The sequence below is a fragment of the Orcinus orca genome, chromosome 4, assembly GCF_937001465.1.
Source record: "Orcinus orca chromosome 4, mOrcOrc1.1, whole genome shotgun sequence".
Lineage (NCBI taxonomy): Eukaryota > Metazoa > Chordata > Mammalia > Artiodactyla > Delphinidae > Orcinus > Orcinus orca.
In genome coordinates, this window is record NC_064562.1 from 37828328 (window position 1) to 37849999 (window position 21672).

General features: G+C 39.9%; 1 protein-coding gene across 12 annotated transcripts in view; it reads right to left on the reverse strand.

Moving 5' to 3' along the window:
- AFF1 (ALF transcription elongation factor 1) overlaps positions 1-21672 on the reverse strand; it is a 207255-nt gene that overhangs the window by 49395 nt on the left and 136188 nt on the right. For 7 of the 12 annotated variants that reach the window (XM_033413353.2, XM_033413352.2, XM_004283993.3 and 4 more), the window contains 3 exons: positions 6802-6846; positions 1757-1843; positions 791-827 (listed from right to left, as the gene is read on the reverse strand). In XM_033413353.2, the coding sequence (XP_033269244.1) occupies positions 791-827; positions 1757-1843; positions 6802-6846 (169 nt within the window). Of the gene's footprint in view, positions 1-790; positions 828-1756; positions 1844-5135; positions 5206-6801; positions 6847-21672 lie in introns of those variants that run through there. The other 5 variants (XM_012538307.3, XM_033413354.2, XM_033413363.2 and 2 more) reach the window with 4 other exon arrangements.

Sequence of the window (21672 nt, forward strand, 5' to 3'; positions counted from 1 at the left end):
AGGGAAAAACACAAGTGAGGAAAAAGACTAAGGTGGAGATATTTCAAGAAGAGTCACCTCTATGGAATATCTATGAGCAATCTTCTCCCAACACATATATGCACACCACGCACCCTACTTTGGTCTCCCTATCCTTTGAAGACTAACACTTCGTAACTTGGGCACTCACCATATGTTGATGAACTAAATGATTGCAAAGACACGAGTCATTTTTGTAAGGCCTGAAATGCCTTGCATGTAGTTGGAACACAAAGAATTTAATGAACCGAGAGGTTACTGATAAAGAGAAAGGCTGGATCCAGTTAGCTTTCTTCTGTTTCCCACTGAATTCTCAAGTATTTACAATCCATTAAAAGGAACCAAAAAAAGAATTACACGACAAATACATATAGAAGGTCTAGAGAAACTATGTGCTCTCTTCCTTATAAAAATTTCTTGGTTTTGTTTAAAATAAATACAAGAAACACACAAAATACCCCAATCTATTCTTATATACAATTCCTGGGTAACAGTGCATTTAGAGTCACTCTCAAGATATTTATCATATGTGAGGTAATACCAAATTATATTTTATTTGTTAGGTACTTTACTAAGACATCTTCGTTAACTCTTTGCAATAATCTGAAACTCCACCTAAAGAACAGCTTTATGTTTGCCCTTCCTTCCTATTCTTTAACCGTAGGAAGACTTCATCTCTGCTGGAGCATTTTTCATTAATGTTTTCTACATTAAAACAGTAAAAACATGCTTTGTTCTCCAATGCAATAATCAGTTCCACATATTTACTTACTTTGGTTTAGGGCTGCAGAACTGATATGCTGAGAATCCTAGAAAGAAAAATAAAAATCTCTAGTTAATAAAATATTAAGGTTTATAAATCCAAGGTTGCATCACTGTTAAATCTGATAAATATTGATACATCTAATTTTTAATAAAATAGGTTGCATTGCTTCTGTTGTTTCCTAAAGTTTATTCTTCCTTTGGTGTCAAGGATTTTCAACACAAAGTATAATGTTTTACCTTAAAATCAATAATAATAAATTACATTTTTTGAGAAAAAAACTATCATTAGAAAATGTGTAAAGTATCTAACATGGTAAATTCTGGTTTGGGTAGATAAAACCTCAATGACATCATGGAAAAGGAGAGTGATAATATATTAACAATGTGCATGTGTAACAGGTTGGACTGAACACAGATCTGAAGGTGATATTTTTATATTCTGAATGTTATCCAAAAGTAGAAAAGGCGAGGTGACAGTGTTGTTAATATACTGTTCACAAATACTTTAACAGAAATGTGCGAGTAGGCAGTTCACCTTGCTATTAAAACCATCACGAATGCAGCTGATTGCATTAAACTTTAAGAAAATGTAGGAGGTATGACAAGTGTAAATGTGTATCTGTAACGTATCTAAGTCCTGAACTAGGAAGCAGACACCCTACCTCACTTAATTCTCCTGCACCTCCGTGTCCCTCTTCTAAGGTAAAGAACCTCAAAAATGAATTTATTGTAAAGTCCTGAATACTTTCATAAGCTACAAAACCCTATACAAATGTAAGATGTTCTTACTGACATAATTGGAGAGTGAAGTATTTGAAAGCATTAGGAAGCACTTTAGTAGCTAAATTAATTGCAATATTAACCTAATCTCTAAAGAGTTCAACAAATACTACTTGATTAATCTGGCACACAGCGATACTTCACACTTGTCACTGGTGTGGATGCAGTGCCTGCTAGACTTGTAAGGAATTACCTTTGCGGGAAAAGGAAATTTGGAGGGCTCAGCTGTACTAGGCGTGTGTATTGCTGTCAAAGGAGGAGGCCATGAATGGGTCATTTCCTGGAAAGAGATTTGCAACGGGAAGAAAAGGTAAATTATAAATAGAACATTTATTGCTATTTAAGTTAACTTTTTAAACTGAATGTAGAGTGGAGTGATGGTAAATGAAAAGTGAAATCTTAAAAGTTATTTCATTTACTTTTTAAAAAAGCTCCTACTTGGTGGGCTATGTTCAAAAGCTGAAGCTCTCCAACAAACAGAACTGAAAAGAAATCAGTTCGAAGAAGAAAAACAAGAGCATAGAACAGGAATGGTCTTAACACTCTGAGCAGCATGAAGCATAAAAACGGTAGTAGGTATTACCAGAGTTTGTGTAACTATGAAAACTCAGTCCTGTCTCAATGCTTTCTTTCTCTCTCAGCTTCTTTATTGCATTTCCTGGAATTATTTAAGTTCAAAGGAAGAAGAACTTTCCTGTTTGACTTAAGCAAACAAGTAATTCAGGTCACTTGTTCCACTTGGGAGAGTTTTAATGGATTTGACCCTTCCCTGATACACATTATTAGTACATAAGAACTTTTGCAGAGAAGGCCTTAAAAAGTGACCGTCCCTTTTCATTAACAGAAGTTTCATTTCTATTCACTGTTTTCGTGGAAGCGAGATTTCTATATCTTCCCAATTAATATATTTATCTTGACATGAGTTCTTTTTTCTAAGCACATTCACTTGCTGGAAAACAAAATGTCATATTAAAGGTGTCTAATCGCAAATATGCACACGCACACACACTTTGTTGAAGAGCTAAAATGGCACTGGAGATTAACGTCAGCCCCTTCCTTTTACAGCTGAGAAAAACAAGGTCTAAAATGACAGGATCAGGTCCCCCAGGAAGCCAATGGCTGAAAGCACAGGGAATGGCCCCTTTGCGCTGGAGTCTGAGAGAAAGAAGTCCATCCCCACGTGTGTCAGACCTGCCAGGCAAACTGGCTTAAGATTGACAAGTAACCCTCCATCAGCACACTGGGGACCCCAGATAACACTATGTTACCTCACCTGTACAACACACTGTGGTTTTTTTTTTTTAACATCTTTATTGGAGTATAATTGCTTTACAATGGTGTGTTAGTTTCTGCTTTATAACAAAGTGAATCAGTTATACATATACATGTATCCCCATATCTCTTCCGTCTTGCATCTCCCTCCCTCCCACCCTCCCTATCCCACCTCTGGAGGTAGTCACAAAGCACCGAGCTGATATCCCTGTGCTATGCAGCTGCTTCCCACTAGCTATCTATTTTACATTACACACTGTGCTTTTTTCCAAGTGCTGACCAACCTCTCCATCACCACAGAAATGCCATCTGATCCTTGCAACAACTGGAGATGGAGCTGGGCAAGCATCCCCATTCCCCACCTCTGCGCACATCTTCCCTGCCCTTCCCCACAGCCGCCCTCCGGGTTGCTAGAACCTCAGAACAGACAGAAATGACCTGGCACAGTGACAAGCAAAGTAACCGATGCTGGCTCGAGTAATTTTTGTTAAAGGTGATATCATGCCCTTGCTCACTTGACTAACCATCTTTTGTTCAGTACAAAAGAGGAATTCTATACTAAAGTATAATGGAAAGAGTAGCAGCTCTGGAGCCAGGGACCCAGATTGGATCTTAACTCTGACCCTGCTGGTCAGGTCCGCCTGAGGAGTTTGAGCTCTCTGAGCCTTAGTTCTCAGGAAGAGGTGGACGAAGACCACTTATTTTTCAGAGCATAAAGTGCTGGAATACACGGTCAGAGAAAGCACTTAAAAAATTAAAAGCCTAGTTTTTAAAGAATTTTAATACTGCACCAAAGAGTTTCCTGTTGTTTTATTTATTTGACTATACTCTAAGGTATGGGACCATGAGAACATTATGATGTAAAAACTTGTAGTAATTGCAAAGGTGTCTGAAAGTATCATCCTTCTGTCTTCCAAGAATTTCTTTATAGAATCCCAATGGTGTCTATGACTTTTAGTCACCAATGATTCCCAGGAAATATCTATTGTACTCTCAATGCCTAACGCTGCCCCGGCTATTAAATTAGGCAGTTGGAAAGTGCATAAACTCTTTCAGGCCTTAAGTGGTTTGCTGATAGTGTGAAAGAATTTATACACTTCCCTAAATGCTCAGCTTACTAGGGGAAGTTAGGCCTTACGAGAATTGGGGCCATAAGGAGAGGAGGGTGCCCAGAATTGCAGGGCCCTGAATTCACTCCCTACTTTAACAATGACTTATCACGTGAATGGGGGTAAATCACTTAGCACCTGCTTCACTCCTGGCCTTCCAGGTGCCACAGCTGCTATCTCCTCCCCACTCTCCACCCTGCTCATTTTGCTCTAGACACTCTGTCTAGTTATCGCTGTTTTTCTAATACACCAACCTGTTCCCACCTCGAGGCTTCTGCACTCTTTCCTCTGCCTTTTCCTCCAATCACTTGCCTGCTATATGACTCATAGTGCTTATCAACAACTGACATTTTATTATATATTTATCTTCCCCACTACGGTCTCCACAAGAGGAAGGACTCTTATTCACACGGCACCCCAGTGCCTAGAAAAGTATATGCATCTTCACGGGTATTTGCTGAATAAATGAACATTCCAGTGACACTGGTACAACGAGTGGTACAATGCTACCACTCGTTGTACCAGTGTCACTGGAATGTTGCACTGAGATAATGTCTACAAGCACTGCATTAACTGCCCCAAAAGGCTGTCCAGGCTGTAGAAAACCTGAGCCGTTTCCATACACCCACTGAGGGCACCATCCCCATCTGGACCCTTGTGCATGACCAATTTCCTGGTTGCTGGTAGTGTTGCCTGCTACCTTCTTACCCTGCCAGTCTGCACAAGTCACAGGCCACCAATGCCCCTTCAGTAAAACACTGAGACTCTTAACATTTCCACCAGAGAACCAAACACTATCGTCTATGATTGATTTTCTCCTTTAGGGAACTATTTACTGCTTCTATTGCCCATCAGAAAGATCTGTGTTAGGATTCCTGGCAATCTTCATAAATTACTGGTAGGAGATAAGAACAGGAACCATGAGGCAGAGGGAAGTATCTGGATCTACATCAGAGAGTGAGAGCTGGATTTGACCCCAGAGTCATCTACTATCTACCAGCCCAGGGCCTTCATTTTACCCGTGAGGAAACTGAAGTCCAAGGAGTACATGTGACTTAACTGAGGCCCCAAAAGAGAAGAGAAGGGGACAGATTCTAAGTCTCCACAAAGCAGAGACCCATGCCCCTCTTCAGTCCAGGACATCCTGCGATTTACTCTCTCTCTTTAAGACTTCCAAGTGAAAACACTCACCTGTGGCTCGCATTAACCATCGACTTTCAAGCATTTCCAGGTAAGCAAGAACTCATTAAAGTGATGTTGGCTGAGAGGGGAGGGAGGATGGACGAGTTTATTAAATTAAAAATGCTTGCCTGATGTTCTAGTACTATCACCTTACATAAAGGACTCAACAAGTCATATATTAACACATCAAAACGTTAACAGAAGCATTTGACACATGCAGGAGACAACTAATCTACATTGTTGCATTTACTTTTGAAATAACCATGGAACAAATCACACACAATTTCAGAGAAAATGCTAAGGCTATTATTTCATAACTAAGTCGTTAGTTTCTTTTATGACTCATCTTACCAAAGAATTTCAGAAATACCAGAGGGAGAGGATAAAACAAAAGCTTGATCAAGATATCTTATTATTAATCTTACTTGCTGGTTGGCAAAAATTTCTCATTTTCAGCAATACAAAGTATGTTTCCTTAGAGGTATTTCTTTCTTAGAAAACTCTAACTACAAAAGTAGGATACCGAAGATTGTAAGACAAAAATAATGGAACTGTTTTCCAAACATCTGGCTAGATACCACCTTTGTCAAAAATTGCACAAATGAGAAGGTAACCAATATACTTAATTACTGGTTTCAGCACCACCTCACTTAATACTTTGCAATGAAAACTTAAAGGAAAAAATTGGGTAAGCATATTTTGAGGAAAAAGTATGCAGTGGGGATAAAAATTAATAGGTACATGTGTCATATCTCTCCTACTTCCAAAAAAAAACAGAAAACAAAAATCAGAAACCTTATAGCAAAAGGTAAAGTAAGAGTATCATTAAAAGTGACATGGAAGAAAATTAAGAGCCACAGAGGAGGAATGAGAAATAAACAAAACTCTCAGTCATTACAATTACTGTATTTGAGCATTAAATTTAGCTCTAGATTTCCTGGAAGTTAAAGCCAAAATGGGACACATAACAGTTTACATAATTCTTCTCTGATAAAAAGAAAGCAAGCCGGTTCATCAGGAGAATTTATTTATTTTCCTGGAACTGAATTCTAAAAGGAATCTGTCATCCTCGTGCAAGGAAAACTGAACAAATGGATAATGGATTCAATGATGTATTTGTAGAAGCAGCACAAATGTTCCTGGCATGGTCTCAATCAACAAGAGCAAAAAATAACCCTTTCAAGGTAGGTGTAAAGATGTCCATTTACTTTCTACTATTTTTCTTTTTATCTCTTTAAAAATTCATGGTCTCACTGACGATAAGGCCAAACATATAAAGTGTCACCTATAAAACACCAAGAGGTGAAAACCAAGCACTACTTAACCCCTGGTGCCCCCTGCTGCAGCAACACAGGGCATCTACTCTCTGGGAGGTGAGCAATTCTCCAGGGTCTCTACAGACAGCCAGAAAAGCTTAAGGGAGATGTCGTAAGACTCTGGTCCAAATGCCTCGCAGTTTGTAGACTTCATTTCAATTAAAATCTGTCAGATAGTTCAATAATGTCCTAAGACTCCCTTTGTTATTATTCTGGTTTATTTTGCTTTGGGAGGTATGAGGGGAGAAGCTGTTTAAAGGAGTTCAGAATGGCAACTGTTCATTGAAGTCAAAGAAAATGAATATATGTCTGCCTACTTAAGTATTTCTTTAAGCGAGAAATAATAACAATAAGCTCACCTTCAGAATCTCTTCAACACAATGGACTTCACTGGAGTAGGTCTGCTGAACAGGAAAAGCAAGAAAAAGATTAGCACACAAACAAAAAACAACTAGAATGCTGGTATTAATTAATACAGCAACACTCTTGTAAGTAGAATCACCTCAGGGCCCACCTCTTACGAGCTAAATAGGAGAAACTTCACCTTCTGGATGAAATAAAACCAGAGAGATTAACCTGACCTAATCGTGCAGGAAAGGTTTCTGCTGGAGACAATGACAGACGAATTATGACCCTTAGGTCAAAAGCTTCTGGTAGAAAATATGTATATTAAAGACAATTAGTACATTAGTAAATCTAGGGGAATAACAGATATAACAAAAGTGAAGGTGGTGTTAGTTTGCTGCTTTATAGCAACATCTGTCCAGTGAGCCAAGTTACGTGAACATGAAGGTGGCAATCACTCTGAACATCTTACTGAGCCCACAGGAAGGAGGCCAGCATCCTATCAAGGATAGATTTTATGGTAATATTATGGTAATATTCTAAAATATTAGAAATTTTACCTGCCAAAAATTCATTTTAAATTCTAGCCCTACTTGAAGTCAGCATTTCCATCTTATGCGCGCGCGCGTGCGCGCGCGTGCGCGCGCACACACACACACACACACACACACACACACACACACACACAATAGTTCTCCAGAGACAGACCCTAGGGAGAGAGGAGATTACCTAGGGTCTTAAAGGAAAGATCACCTTGCTTATCCCCAGCTAAACAAATGACAGCTGCTGTTGTTAGTATCACAACCATAGTTTCTAGGAAATGTCATTTTACAGTCTTTACATTTTTAAGTACAAAGAAAATGGAAAAGTAAAATCTTTTTTAAAAAAAAATCACTTTTCCTTAACTAGAGATATGGAACAAATCCCCTGACTTCACAATTTTTAATGGAATATCAGCTTTCGCTGTGTGTCAATTCATGAGCCAAGTGCCCTGGGCAACTCCTGTACAACACACCCCCTCCCATTACTGCCCCTGCTGTGAAGAAAGCACTGTTCTTCCCAGTCAGTTGGTCCAATACTTGCCTCACAGCCAGAGTGTAGATGGAAAAGGGTTCTTTTCAGGGCTCTCATCTCTAATTTGAGTGTAATTTAATACAGCATTGGTTGTTAATTCCTGATCTAGGGTTTATTAATCCACCATTTCCCTCATTCCAGTTTCTTTAAGGAAAAGGGAAAAGAGCATACAGCATTCACACTCTCCTGGAATTGAATCTAATGGACACGACAAAATTCAGATGCAATTTGACCTGCCTAGGTCTGGTTTTAAAACATGTAAATTTCATGGAGATGATTTTATTGAAATGTTTGCAGTTTGCTATTTTTGAGTTAGGGTCTGGAAGTTAGGAGGTATAACCAAAGAATCAAGGGTATCCCCTTTCTCTGCTGGCCCTACTGGACCTGCCTTTATGCATTATGCATGTCAACAACAGGACCTGCTTACCCAATTTTTGTTTTTCAAGACTATTAAAGAATGCCTAAAAACTGGACCAAATATTATAGCACAAATGTCAGAAACAATGAATGCTGTTTTGACCTGCGGGTAAAATGTAATTATATCCTACGGTTTTAATCTTTCACACGCGTCATTAGGAACAACAACAATTAGGAGTTGAAAGTTAATCAACAGAACAGAGCATATGACTCCTGACTCTGGTTAAATAGTCCCCTCATCCTATCTGCTGCTGGAATGAGAATGAGAATCCAGTTAAAATATCTGGCAGTCATGGGGGGACGGGGCTAGAGGAGGGATGGAGTGGGATGCTGGGATTGGAAGATGTAATAAGCTTTGATATACAGAATGGATAAACAACAAGGTCCTACTGTATAGCACAGAGACCTATATTCAATATCCTATGATAAACCATAAGGGAAAAGAATATTTAAAAAAAGAATGTATATGTATGTACAACTGAATCACTTTGCTGTACAGCAGAATTAACACAACATTGTAAATCAGCTATGCTTCAATTTAAAAAATTTTTGAGGGACTTCCCTGGTGGCGCAGTGGTTAAGAATCCGCCTGCCACTGCAGGGGACATAGGTTCGATCCCTGGTCCAGGAGGATCCCACATGCTGCGGAGCAACTGAGCCTGCAAGCCACAACTACTGAGGCTGCGTGCCACAACTACTGAGGCCTGCGCGCCTAGAGCCTGCGCTCCTCAACGGGAGAGGCCACCGCAATGAGAAGCCCGAGCACCGCAACGAAGAGTAGCCCCCGCTCGCTGCAACTAGAGAAAGCCCGTGCGCAGCAACTAGAGAAAGCCCACGCACAGCAACAAAGACCCAATGCAGCCAAAAAAAAAAAAAACAATACGGCAATCAACGAAACAGTGAGGCACAGTTGAAATGAGGGCAAAAAAGATTTGCCCACTACTTCCAAAAGAATGGAGTCAGGAAGCTACAACTTCAGGACATTCAAAGACTTTTTGATCTTCATTACTACTCAAGCCATCAACCCTTAGCCAAGACGTTTTATGTCACTAAAAGATTCATTTTTTTCCCTAAAATTTTATTACATGAGATGAACCAAGACTGAAGAAATTTTTTCCAAAGATTATTGTTTATTGGTATCAGGGTAAGATAAATATTGCTCAACAGTCACCATTTAACCCGTTTAAATTTCTAACTAAAGTCTAAGGCTCAAGCATTAATTGGTTAATGTACTGTGAATTTTCTTATCAGGTCCATTATGAAAGTGGGAGTATTTCAAAGGCGTGTCAGAATTCCATTCCAAATACATGAGGATATATCATATGTAAAGATCTCCATGCAGCACTGTTTATAATGGCAAATAACTGGAAATGATCATAAAATAACGTAAATGCGTGTACTTGCATGGAAAGATGCTCAAGGTATTTTCAACTTTTTCTTTGGAAAGAACTTCACACTTACAGAAAAATAATAAAAACAGTAAAAGAAATTCCTACAAACCCTTCACTCAGATTCCCCAAATGCTGGCATTCTACCACAGTTTGCTTTCTATTTTTCTCTCCCTGCCCTCCACCCACACATCTACACTGAGCCATTCAAGAGTAAGTTAGAGAGTTAGAGTTAATGCCCTTTTACCTCTAAATACTTCTGTGTGTACCAAGGTATGCCTTACAGCTTTATTTAAAAGGGGGGGGCCCTTCCCTGGTGGCGCAGTGGTTGAGAGTCTGCCTGCCGATGCAGGGGACGAGGGTTCGTGCCCCGGTCCGGGAAGATTCCACGTGCCACGGAGCGGCTGGGCCCGTGAGCCATGGCCGCTGAGCCTGCGCGTCCAGAGCCTGTGCTCCGCAACGGGAGAGGCCACAACCGTGAGAGGCTCGCGTACCAAAAAAAAAAAAAAAAGGGTCGGGGGGGGGCGTTTACCAGATCGTCTGTATAGTATGAGCCTATTTTATGTTCCATCCACCCAAGATTCATATCCCCACTCTTCCCTGACCCAAATTAGAGACTCAAACTAGAGTACAGTAGGTATCTCAGCTGTTTGCAGAGGAAGATCCATAAGGACCGGCTGCCTCGTTTTAAAAAGTACAACTTGGCACCTCCAAGTCTGCCACTGGAAGGAGACTTTCCAAAAAGGGAGGGGCAGTTCAACAAACCATTATGGCTTAATCCCCTTCCTTAAAATCCACTTTCCTCACAGGGTCCCCAGCTGAGTAATGCCACCCCTACTCAGAGAAGCCAGGCTCTCCCTTCAACACTGTGGCCAAGGAGTAAATAATCAGCCTCTCTGAAGCTCAGCCAAGTTAAGGCTGAAGATCTTTAGGTAAGACTTCTTCAAAGAACAAGGGATGATTAAAAAGCAGCAACAAAAACAATCTGTGCTAACTGCATGAATGCAGAAGCTCTAGTTTGCAGGTCCCTCCCTGTCTAGCGCACCTTCAGGGTCAGAGGCACTGACTTTAGACACTCACAACCACACATCACACTGTTGTCTCCCATCTTCAACATCTAGGTTCCTAGAGGAGGGCAGCTCGGCTACCTCACACATACGGTATCCTGTATATACACGGAACTCCCAGCGCAGCCCTCACTTCCCCATGGGGTATGGCCTTAACACAGGAACCATAATCCTATTCAATAATAATAAAAAAAATAGTAGCTACTTATTGAATACATATTGTACTTGATACTGCATTAAATTCTCACACATTTCCTCCGTTTGATACCATCTATTGTAAAATGCACCATCATTAACTTGGAAGGGGAAAAGCTATGGCACTAAATGTACGCATCAACTGTAGATACGTCCCTTATTACAGACACTGAAAAATGAAATAAAAATTTGAGGGAATCCTGCGTAATGCTCCATTTCATTCTCACATCAATCTTTGTGGTATAACCCCCAGTTTTTAAAATGAAGACTGAATTCTAAAGAAATTAAGTTACATGTCCAAGGTCACACAACGCTCTCAAGTGACTGAGCCTGACTTCCGAATGTTGCTACACGACTTTTCCAAAAACCTCAACTTCAGGCAAGAGACAGACAGATTAGTATTTAAGGAGGAGATATGATCCCAGTTGTCGTATGCATGACCAAAACCATTTTCAAAGAGTACTGTTTTCCCTGTGTTTGTGCAAAGAAGTTGGTATTCAGACTTAACTGCCTCTTATTACTGCAGGTACTTCAGACCAGAAAGGCAGCGATGCTGGCCTCGGTCTGATTTCTCACTCCTCTTGGAATGATATTGTGTGATCCTAAGGAAATGCACTGATACCAAAATAAAATATGTCAGTAAATGTCTTCTAAGCACGACACAGTTTGTTTTAATAAGCTAAAAAGAGCCGGACGGAAGAAATATACCTCACCGTTAAGACCAGGAGGCTCTGGCAATACTGTGTTTTAAGCCTCTCAAGTTTCAACAGAGCAGCACTTTTTTTAACAATGCTGTTCTCAAAAAGGCTTAGTTATCACTAACCAGAACTGCAGGGAGCACAAAGGCAGACTGCTGACGAGGGAAGTCAAAAGATCTTGGATTCTAGTTCTGGCTCTGCCGAGGACTGGTTCTTGCAATGCTGGCTAAGATTCAACTTCCCTGGGACTATCTCCTCATGGCAATAAAGGGATAATATTACCAATCCTAACCGCTTCACAGGGTTGGTATGAAGGTCAAGTGTGAACCTTTAAAAACTAACAGGAGGGACTTCCCTTGTGGCGCAGTTGTTAAGAATCTGCCTGCCAATTCAGGGGACATGGGTTTGAGCCCTGGTCCGGGAACATTCCCACTGCCAAGGAGCAACTAAGCCCATGCGCCACAACTACTGAGCCCACATGTCACAACTACTGAAGCCCGCACGCCTAAAGCCCGTGCTCAACGAGAAGTCACTGCAGTGAGAGGCCCACGCACCACAATGAAGACTAGCCCCCGCTCGCCACAACTAGAGAAAGCAAGCGCGCAGCAGTGAAGACTCAACGCAGCCATAAATCAATCAATCAATAAATAAACATAAAAACTATCAGGAGGGGCTCCCCTGGTGGCGCAGTGGTTGAGAGTCCGCCTGCCGATGCAGGGGACACGGGTTCGTGCCCCGGTCCGGGAAGATCCCACATGCCGCGGAGCGGCTGGGCCCGTGAGCCGTGGCCGCTGGGCCTGCGCGTCCGGAGCCTGTGCTCCGCAACGGGAGAGGCCACAACAGTGAGAGGCCCGCGTACCGCAAAAAAAAAAAAACTATCAGGAGGCACTGATATGTGAAATAAATACATGGGGCCAACATTATCAAGGCAGTCTTCACTGGTGTGACAGCTTTTAAAGAAACCCCAATAGGTTCTCTCTCATTCTATGTTTTAAAAGATTAAACAAATTCTCGTGCTATTTTTCTTCTAACATATGTCAACTTTTGGACTATGGTTCAGTCTATAGTATCTACTTGCTGCTCACCTATCCCAAACTAACTAGATAAGGCACACTCTTCTTGCCCCTGCCTGGAGCCCATTTCCCTCTCCCACCTGTGTTGGGAAAACTCCTACTCAGACTCTGAGTGGCAGATTAAAGACCATCTTCTGGAAAATATTCCTTGACTCTCTCACTCCCAAAACTGTGCATGTGCTCCCATGGCTGTCAAACTGCCTCATGTCCCACCATCTCTGCTTCTCCTAGATTACCAGTTCCATGACTGCAGGGGCCAGCTCTGCCTTGCTAAATCACCAATCACATGCTGCCTGCCACACAGAGGCAACCAATCAACATTTGCTGGTACACTTTTCAGCCTCCAAACTCAGAATATGAAAACAAATTCCCAATTTTTAAAGCATTAGAGACTTTCTAAATACAGTAGCTTCTTTGAAATATAAGCCAACATCTTAATTAACAAACTACACAGAAATAAACACACGAGGACAAAAAGGAAATTGTTTTGCATTGTTTTCTCCTTCAAAACATTAAGACTACTCTTAGAAACTATTTTTCACATATCAGATTGGCAAAACAAAAAAAGAAAGACGGACAATTCTGTGTCTATGAGATAGATGTGGGGAAATAGGCACTCAAATACCGTGGTTGGTGGGAGGGTAAAACAGCACAATCGCTGAAGATAGCAATTTGGCAGGAGCCACCAGATTCTATTTTCTCATGCTCTGACCCAGCAATTTTACCTCTAGCACCAGCTCCTACATGTACAAAAAGATATACGCACAAAGTTATTCACTTCAGCTTAGTCTCCAAATAGTAAGGTACTGGAAAAACTCTAAACTCCCATCTAGAGGTAATTGGCTAAGAAAACTGTGTTACATGCCCCTTAGGCAGAAATACTACACAGCCATGACAAAGAATGAGGGCGCTCTTCGTGCAATGATTTGGGTAATCTCCAAGCTATACTGTTAAGGGGGAGGGAAAAAACCAGGTGCAATACATGCCAGGATTTGAAATGAAAAGGTGACATCAGAAGAGAATATATATGTTGAGTTACTTATTATGCATAAAATACCATTGGGAATAACACAAGAAATCTGTAACATTAATTACTCCTAGAAACGAAAACTAAGTGGCTGGAGGGCCAGAGTAATGGAAGATTTTCACTGTATATCTTTTTAAATTCTGCATTATTAAGTCTATTATGTAATTATAAAGGAAAATACAAAAATTAGATTGAGATTTTAAAAATTAAGGATAAAAATTTTTACTCAAAGGTCTCTGCCACATTTGTGTTTACTCTCTATTAGCATTCTTCTATGTAACTTTCCTTCTCCCAAACACACGTCTATATGAATCTGTCCACAGCTTCCTCCTCGGAGCTCTGGGCTTGCCTCATGTAACACTCAGCACACTGAATTGTTCCTAGATTTACAGTCAGCCTTCCTGTGAGGTGCTCCTGGGAAAACCTAGGACTTGGTGTCTGGCCCTATTTGCTGGCTAGTTCACTCTTGCTTCCCAAACTAGAATGCTACAAAGCCCTTGAAAGAGATGTATTTGGGGTGGGGGTAGGGGTGGGCTCTCTCTCTTTTTTAATCAGTCATGCTTAAATACTGGGCAAATATCTTTGAAATAGACAAAGCCTCATAGGATTGTTGTGAGGAAGAAATAAGACAATGTACGTTAAAGCTAATGCCTCACAAATAAACTTAAGCACTTATCATGAAGATGCAATAATCAGCACTTCCCAGAGACAGATTAGAGGAGGAAACCAAAAGGCCTGCCTGAGCAAGGTTCTGGCATAAAATCAATTTTATTCTGTGAATACAAAGTAAATTACCTAAATAGCTAGGCCTATTCCAAGAACTCGCTCATACTGCTTGGGTATGCCTACCCGGGCTGAAAAAGGCACAAGGTTCTAACAGTATTACTTCTTCAGAAGTGTCATGCCCTTTGGGCAACTATCTAAACATCTACTTCCACACCCAGTATTTTAGGTAAGAATTTTTTAAATCCCTGGGCAGATTTATGGACACAGTTATAGTACAAAAAGAAAAAAAAAAAAGGAAAGCTATAGATTGTTAATATGGAAGGAAGGATAATGGGTCAGAAAACAGAGACTAAGATACTCTTAACAGTTTTCCTAAAGATGAATAGTATTATAATGCAAACCAATTTTAACCGTCAAACTCTCCCTTCAAAAAATTAAACACCTAAACACCCTGAATCTCTACTCAAATATCTTCAAATAATGGCAGGGTTTGGGGTAGTATTATTTTTTTTAAAGGTGATAAGCTTCAATATGTAGCAAGGAATTACGTGTTCCCTGGAAGCCTCTTTTTTAATGCCAAACTGGTCTGCCAGGCATGGAGGCTACCACAATTACTGTTATGCTAACTGCAGAAATCTCTATAGTTCTCCAAGTAAATGTTTCAAGGAGAAGAGGAAAGAGATTGATGAAGGACAAGATTATTTTAAATGATGAGAAATCTACAGGTCACCTACAGCTATCATCCAACAAAAATTTACTGTGGAAAGACCAAGCAATTCTACTCATGTTGGAGGAACTAGAAAAGGGGCAGCAGTCTGGAAACATGGGTGTCACAAACACTGGCTGGGGCTTCCCTGGTGGCGCAGTGGTTAAGAATCCGCCTGCCAATGCAGGGGACACGGGTTCAAGCCCTGGTCTGGGAAGATCCCACATGCTGCGGAGCAGCTAAGCCCATACGCCACAACTACTGAGCCTGTGCTCTAGAGCCTGTGTGCCACAGCTACTGAAGCCCATGTGCCTAGAGCCTGTGCTCCGCAACGAGAAGCCATCGCGATGAGAAGACCGTGCACTGCAACGAAGAGTAGCCCCTGCTCACCACAACTAGAGAAAGCCCATGCACAGCAACAAAAGACCCAACACAGCCTAAATAAATAATAAAATAATAAATTTATTAAAAAAAAAAAAAAACACTGGCTGTCCTTTCCTGCAAGTCTTCCTTCACCTTGACTCTGCACCCATCTTCAACTCCAAATGGTAACCCATGGTGCTCTAATCTGTCTCCCCCGGAACGGTTTCCTGTAGGCAGGGATTGGCTTTATTCATCCCAGTATCTCCCAGGGCCTTAACATAATTCTGGACAAACACAGACATGCAAGTAATATTTGTCAAATGAATGAACCTGATCTTGCCATCTCATGGCATCTCTGACAGAATTCACAAACATGAGCTAGCCAAAAAGTAATTATGGAATATTTATAGTGAATTCTCCATTTTTTCCTGTATATTGGAAGCAATGTGTGTTTGCTCAAATATGCAAAACTCTAGGCAACTTCACAGAACAAGGCTGTTTTGTTTTTGAAGATACAGAAATCCTCAACTGAAAAAAAAAAAAAAATGAAATTCTATCACCACCATCAACTCAATGAGATGTTTTTCACCCAAGGAGTAGTTGCCTAAGTACAATTTGAGGATGTGAGTTTCTCAGAGAACGGTTTCTGATGTGACAGTAACGTCAGATCATGATTGTTGGGGGAAGGGTACATTGGGCATGCTTGGGTGGGGTAAAGGAAGGGTGTATCTCCTTGAGACTGAAGATCAAGAAATATTCCAGGATAAATGCAGAAAGAGAATGCTGGAAGCTTGGAAGATGTGCTAGCACCCCAATTCACTTATTAAATGAGAGTTAACACACACAAATGCTTATAAAGTTCACCTTTAGGTAAACTCCTCTATAAGCGAACTATGTTATCTCCCTGCCTTTCACCAGCTAGAGCAAAAACAGGCTAAAAAATGAAAAGAAAAAAAAGACCCTAAGTATCATTACTGAAACTTAAACCCTTACAGGAAGAAGTATTTTGAACTATATGTACTTTAAAGATTAATGTGGGTAACTAGAGAGTTTATTGTTGCTTTCCAGTTACTCTGATTTTACCAGTGAAGCAATTTGCTTTAGTGTCATAAAGAATTTATTTTTCTAAAGTATATAAAATGTACAAAAGCTCATAATTTGTATTAACTGAACTACCTAAAATATTCTGGAAATTCTGTTTTGATCTCTATTAAAAGAGGGCATCTTTTAGTCATGAAACCTAGGATCTAGTTCTTAAGATCTGGTTTAAATAAATAAAAATAGAACCATGAGTAGCTGTTCCCCACATATATAACACTTACTTTATATAAATATACAAAGGAATATTAGGGGAGTAATAAAAGTGCTGGTTTCATTTATTGTATTACTATACTTCCTGAGACCACATGAGTATATATAAATTTTAATATATTTGTAAGGCTTCTACAGAGTCACATGAAATAGTTTTTATTTTAAAAAATACTATTTAGGGACTTCCCTGGTGGCACAATGGTTAAGAATCCACCTGCCAATGAAGGGGACACGGGTTCGAGTCCTGGTCCAGGAAGATTCCACATGCTGTGGAGCAACTAAGCCCATGCGCCACAACTACTGAGCCTGTGCTCTAGAGCCGCGAGCCACAACTACTGAAGTCCACGCGCCTGGAGCCCGTGCTCCGCAACAAGCCACCCCAGTGAGAAGACCGTGCACTTTAATGAAGAGTAGCCCCTGCTCGCCGCAACTTAGAGAAAGCCCGTGCGCAGCAACGAAGACCCAACACAAACAAAAAATAAATAAATAAATTTACGGGGTTGGGGGGGAGAAAACTGAAACACTAAAAAAAAAAAAAACTATTTATGTTGCTGCATTATATGCAGAAATGTTTTCAGTAAATATTCTTTATGACAATATGTCAAATAGCTTCTTGGTGTAAAAGTGACAAGGGTGGGGTGTACCTGAGATAGGTTTAAACAGACTTAAAAACAAAGTACCTGGATGAAAAACAAATGCAGATAACTTACCACTGTTTGAGAGTAAATATATCTAATCTCAGTTATTCACCAACTTTCTAACGTTTGACTGTGAACTATTACCATTCACAGTGTAATAAAGAATCAGAAATCCCCAGTGTTTTAAGACTTGAAAACACTGTGCCTTTGACAGAAGATCACATGAGACCCCACGAAGCCCATTGTGGGCATAGCAACCATGAATGATTTAGTAAGATGGGCTAAAAAGCACTGCTTTAAAAAAAGAAAAAAACATCACAAAGAACAAGTCTAGACAGTGGTTCCATTCCAGTGATAATAAACTGACAAGTTCTTTCAAATGGTCCAAACTACATGACCTAACTCCCCTTCCGTAACCAATTCTACTCACTAAAACAACTTTTACGGTTTTTTTTTTTAAGAGGAATTAAATTTTGATTTTTGAGTGGGTACATTGATTTGCAAAGCACAAGCAGTCTTTCAATTAAAATATACCACTGCAGGGAGGGTGTTAAACTGAAGTGTTTTGTGACCATGCTTACTCCATTCCCATCCTACTCTGTTCTCTCCCCACCTCACACACACGGATGCACACAAACACACACAACACGCACACACAAGTACTCTCTCACAGATCATATTAAGGGATGATTCTGAGTCTAAAACAACACTACTAAATTACTTTGTCAACCATGACAGAATTTATAGATGCATAAACCTGTATTACTGCTCCTTTTTGAGTGTGTCTATCAAATTTAAGTGGCAAACAATGTTCGGGAACCATGTCTAATTCTGTGTTTCATAGGGTGCCTGGACATTTTTTTTTTTTTAATAGCTAGGCATAAGTGAAGACTACAGAGGCACCAGGGGGGGAAAAAAAAACTTTCCATCGGTTTCTGGATGAGGTTGAAAGAAACTGAAGTCATATGAATAAGATAAGCCATTTAATCCACGCTTTGTCTGAAAGGACATAAAGATTTTTATCCTGGACTTATTCCAGTGGTAATCTCAACAGTTCCTCTGGGCTAGGTGTTGGTTGTCTGTCTCCTGGCATCATGATTTTTAAAAACAAAAAACAGAACCCAGAGGAAAAAAAAGGAAAGAAAATTACTGAAGCAGTAGGCAAGAGGCAATATATACTCTGAGGAAACAATCTGAGCTTCAAACTGCCCTGGGGATTACTGATACTATAATAAACACAGAGGAGAGAAGGCAAATAAAGATGGCCTTGCCCTTTATATCTTAATTCTGAATAAGTAAATTCCTTTTTTTTTTTTTTTGGTCTTTAATATTGGGTAACAAACAGATTACTTGCCAGGATCTAGAAAAAGGGCCAAAGATCGTTCGAGAAAGTATAATTATTTAATATAACATCATGGTGGTTATAAATCACTTATTTAATCATATCAATGAGCACCTAAATTTAAGAGACTATTTTACTTTTCTATAATTTATTAAAAACCAGATTCTTTACAAAGAAAAGGAAACCTTACTAATGTCACCGAACCTCAAGTAGATTTAATAATCTTTTCTTTTTCCTGCATTATCTTTGTATGTAAGTTTGGTCAAAGTATAAACAAACTGCATGAGACTTCTAGGAAAGCTCATCTCATAAAGTGATTTACTGAACCAGCAAAATGAAAGAAAATATGTTTAATAACAAAGTTTTAAATAAACAGTCACTCAACAAGTGCCAGTATTTTTTAAAAATAAATACAAGGGACAGGCCAGATAAATATACATAAAAGAACTATTCTTGAATTTATTTTAAATAAGTATTTAATCTGTGCCAAGGAGAAAATTCCCTTTGCTTGTAAAATAAATGTGCTCTAATACCTGCTGAATTTAAAAGCATTAAGCATTTCGTAGTACATCTACCACAATTCTATCACATCTTACACAGACCACAATTCTAAAAGTTACAGTAGGAAACAATACGTTTATACTCATTTTGAAAACATGTAGCAGTCAGTGACTCTCCGCCCATCTTTCTCCATCTCAATATACTTCTCTCGAAGTCTTTCTGACTCTCTCTCATCCCCTCACACACACACATGCAATGAAGTTTTAAAAGTACTCTTTTGACTTTAATCCGGAGTCCTTAAACCAAGACTCCAACGTTTTGAGTGTTTTAAGGCACGGTATAACTCAACCACGTTTGTCCTAACTCCCAATATTCTTGCATTTACTGTCGTTCCTATGTTCTCCTTTTCCTTCTACACTTTCTAGAATGCAGAATCTAGGTGCCAGAGAAGAGAGAATACAAAAAATAGGCCATGATTCTGATAGAAACAACAAAAGCAACTCCTCTTGAAAATTGCCTTTAAGGGACAGGAGGGTCAATCCAGCAGAGGTAAATTATATCTCAGTTGTACATCAATCCAACTGTGGCCCTCCTGACTATTCCACACACCTGGCCCATGCCCCGCCAGGGAAAAGGCTCCTGGAACCTACTTTACTTTTTCTCTGACATTATCATAATCACATTGCCAGTTTGGGGAAAGGGGAGGGGCACGGGCCAATTACAAAAATCCTTTGAACAAGTTCTTTAATTGGTATACAGCCAGCCAAATCCTCTTAATAAGTAGTATTATTAATATCGTCACGATAATGCTGTCTACCAAGTAGCATTAAATGAACCTGAAAAGTATTAGATTGGCCTCTGAGCAGGTAAGTCTTAATCTGAATCTGTTTTTCTCTCTTTTAGGCAAAACTTTTAAGAAGCATCTGAATGTCAGAAAATCATCTCCTTAGTAAGATTCTCTCAAAAGCGTTTTGTAGGACAAATAAAACAGTTTCTTCTAACTAGAGCACGGTCTTTAAAACCAAAACCAAAAACAAAAACCTGTGAGGAACATAAATCACTGGAAAACTCTCTTGCTTCCTAAGTCTGAGTGTAACAGATCTCCAACTCATTTTATGACATAGTTCCTACTTTGAAAAGCCAAAAGGCATAACCTAAATTTAAATCAATCAATGAAGAGTTTACGCTATAACAACCTGAGGGTTCTCCCTGCTTTCTCGTTACTTCTGCCCAATTTCTGATCTCTCTTGCTGATGGAAGATACACTACTGCTTAACCTTAAACAAATTCTATTTTTTGAGGGGGAAAAAAAAAATGGAAACACTGTCATGTTCTCTAATTAGCCTTTCATCACATAAATTTACACCCCAGATAGATACGGACTATGTGACCACAAACTATGCTGAATAAATTAATGAGACCCACAAAGCTACAAGAACATTAAACATTAAAATTTATCTACTACACCTGCTTGCACTTAAGTAAGAACACTTCTAAATATTCCTAGACTGGTAGAAATCAATATGACATGTGCTAAAACTTGGGTAGGCGCTCCACAATCTTTTATATTTGACCTAAATTCTATTTGTCTGCCAAAAAACAAAAACAAAGCAATAAAAGCCAAAAGGGATGGCGGGAGGCGGGGGGGGGGGTGGAGAGAGGGAGAGAGAGAGAGAGAAGGGGAGGGGGGAATGCACACCTGTATACAAACATATTTAAGTTTTTATGCTGCCAATATCTTCGATCTGTACCTTTACTTTGGGAAGACAAAAGAAACCATCAATGTTTGCCAGTGATCCAGAAGTTCAAGAAGAGAGTTTGAAAGAGGGACAAAATATCTGACTGGTAAGGAATTGCTTATTTTAAAATGTTTTTAATTTCTTTAAAATGCACAGCCAAAAATGTGCTGTGATCTGCGATACATAGAAAACTATATTATACTTTCTCTGCTCTTACTCCATTATTTCATTAGAAAGAGACAGAGAGGGAGAGAAAGGAAAATCCATAATCCAAACCAACAACCAGTGCAAATCTCAAGAGATATTCCAAGTCTCTAGGGGCAGCCAAAAGGAAAAAAAAAAAAGCCACACCACACCACCTGTCTGTTACCTGTCAAGTGTACACGAAGGGAGGGGACATGGGAGGGCTGAATGCCTGTGGCTAGAAAGCTTATTTACCTTGTTTGTAAGGGCACGCACACAGCAGCACTCAACTAGAGTTTATTCAGATCCTTCCCTTCTTTGATGTTAGCCCCTAACAGAGGAGGCAAAAGAGAAAACAAGGAGGGAAGGAGGGAGAGAGGAAAGAAGGGAAGTGGGGAAGGGAGGAAGCAGAAGGGGGGGAGAGAAAGAGGGGGAGA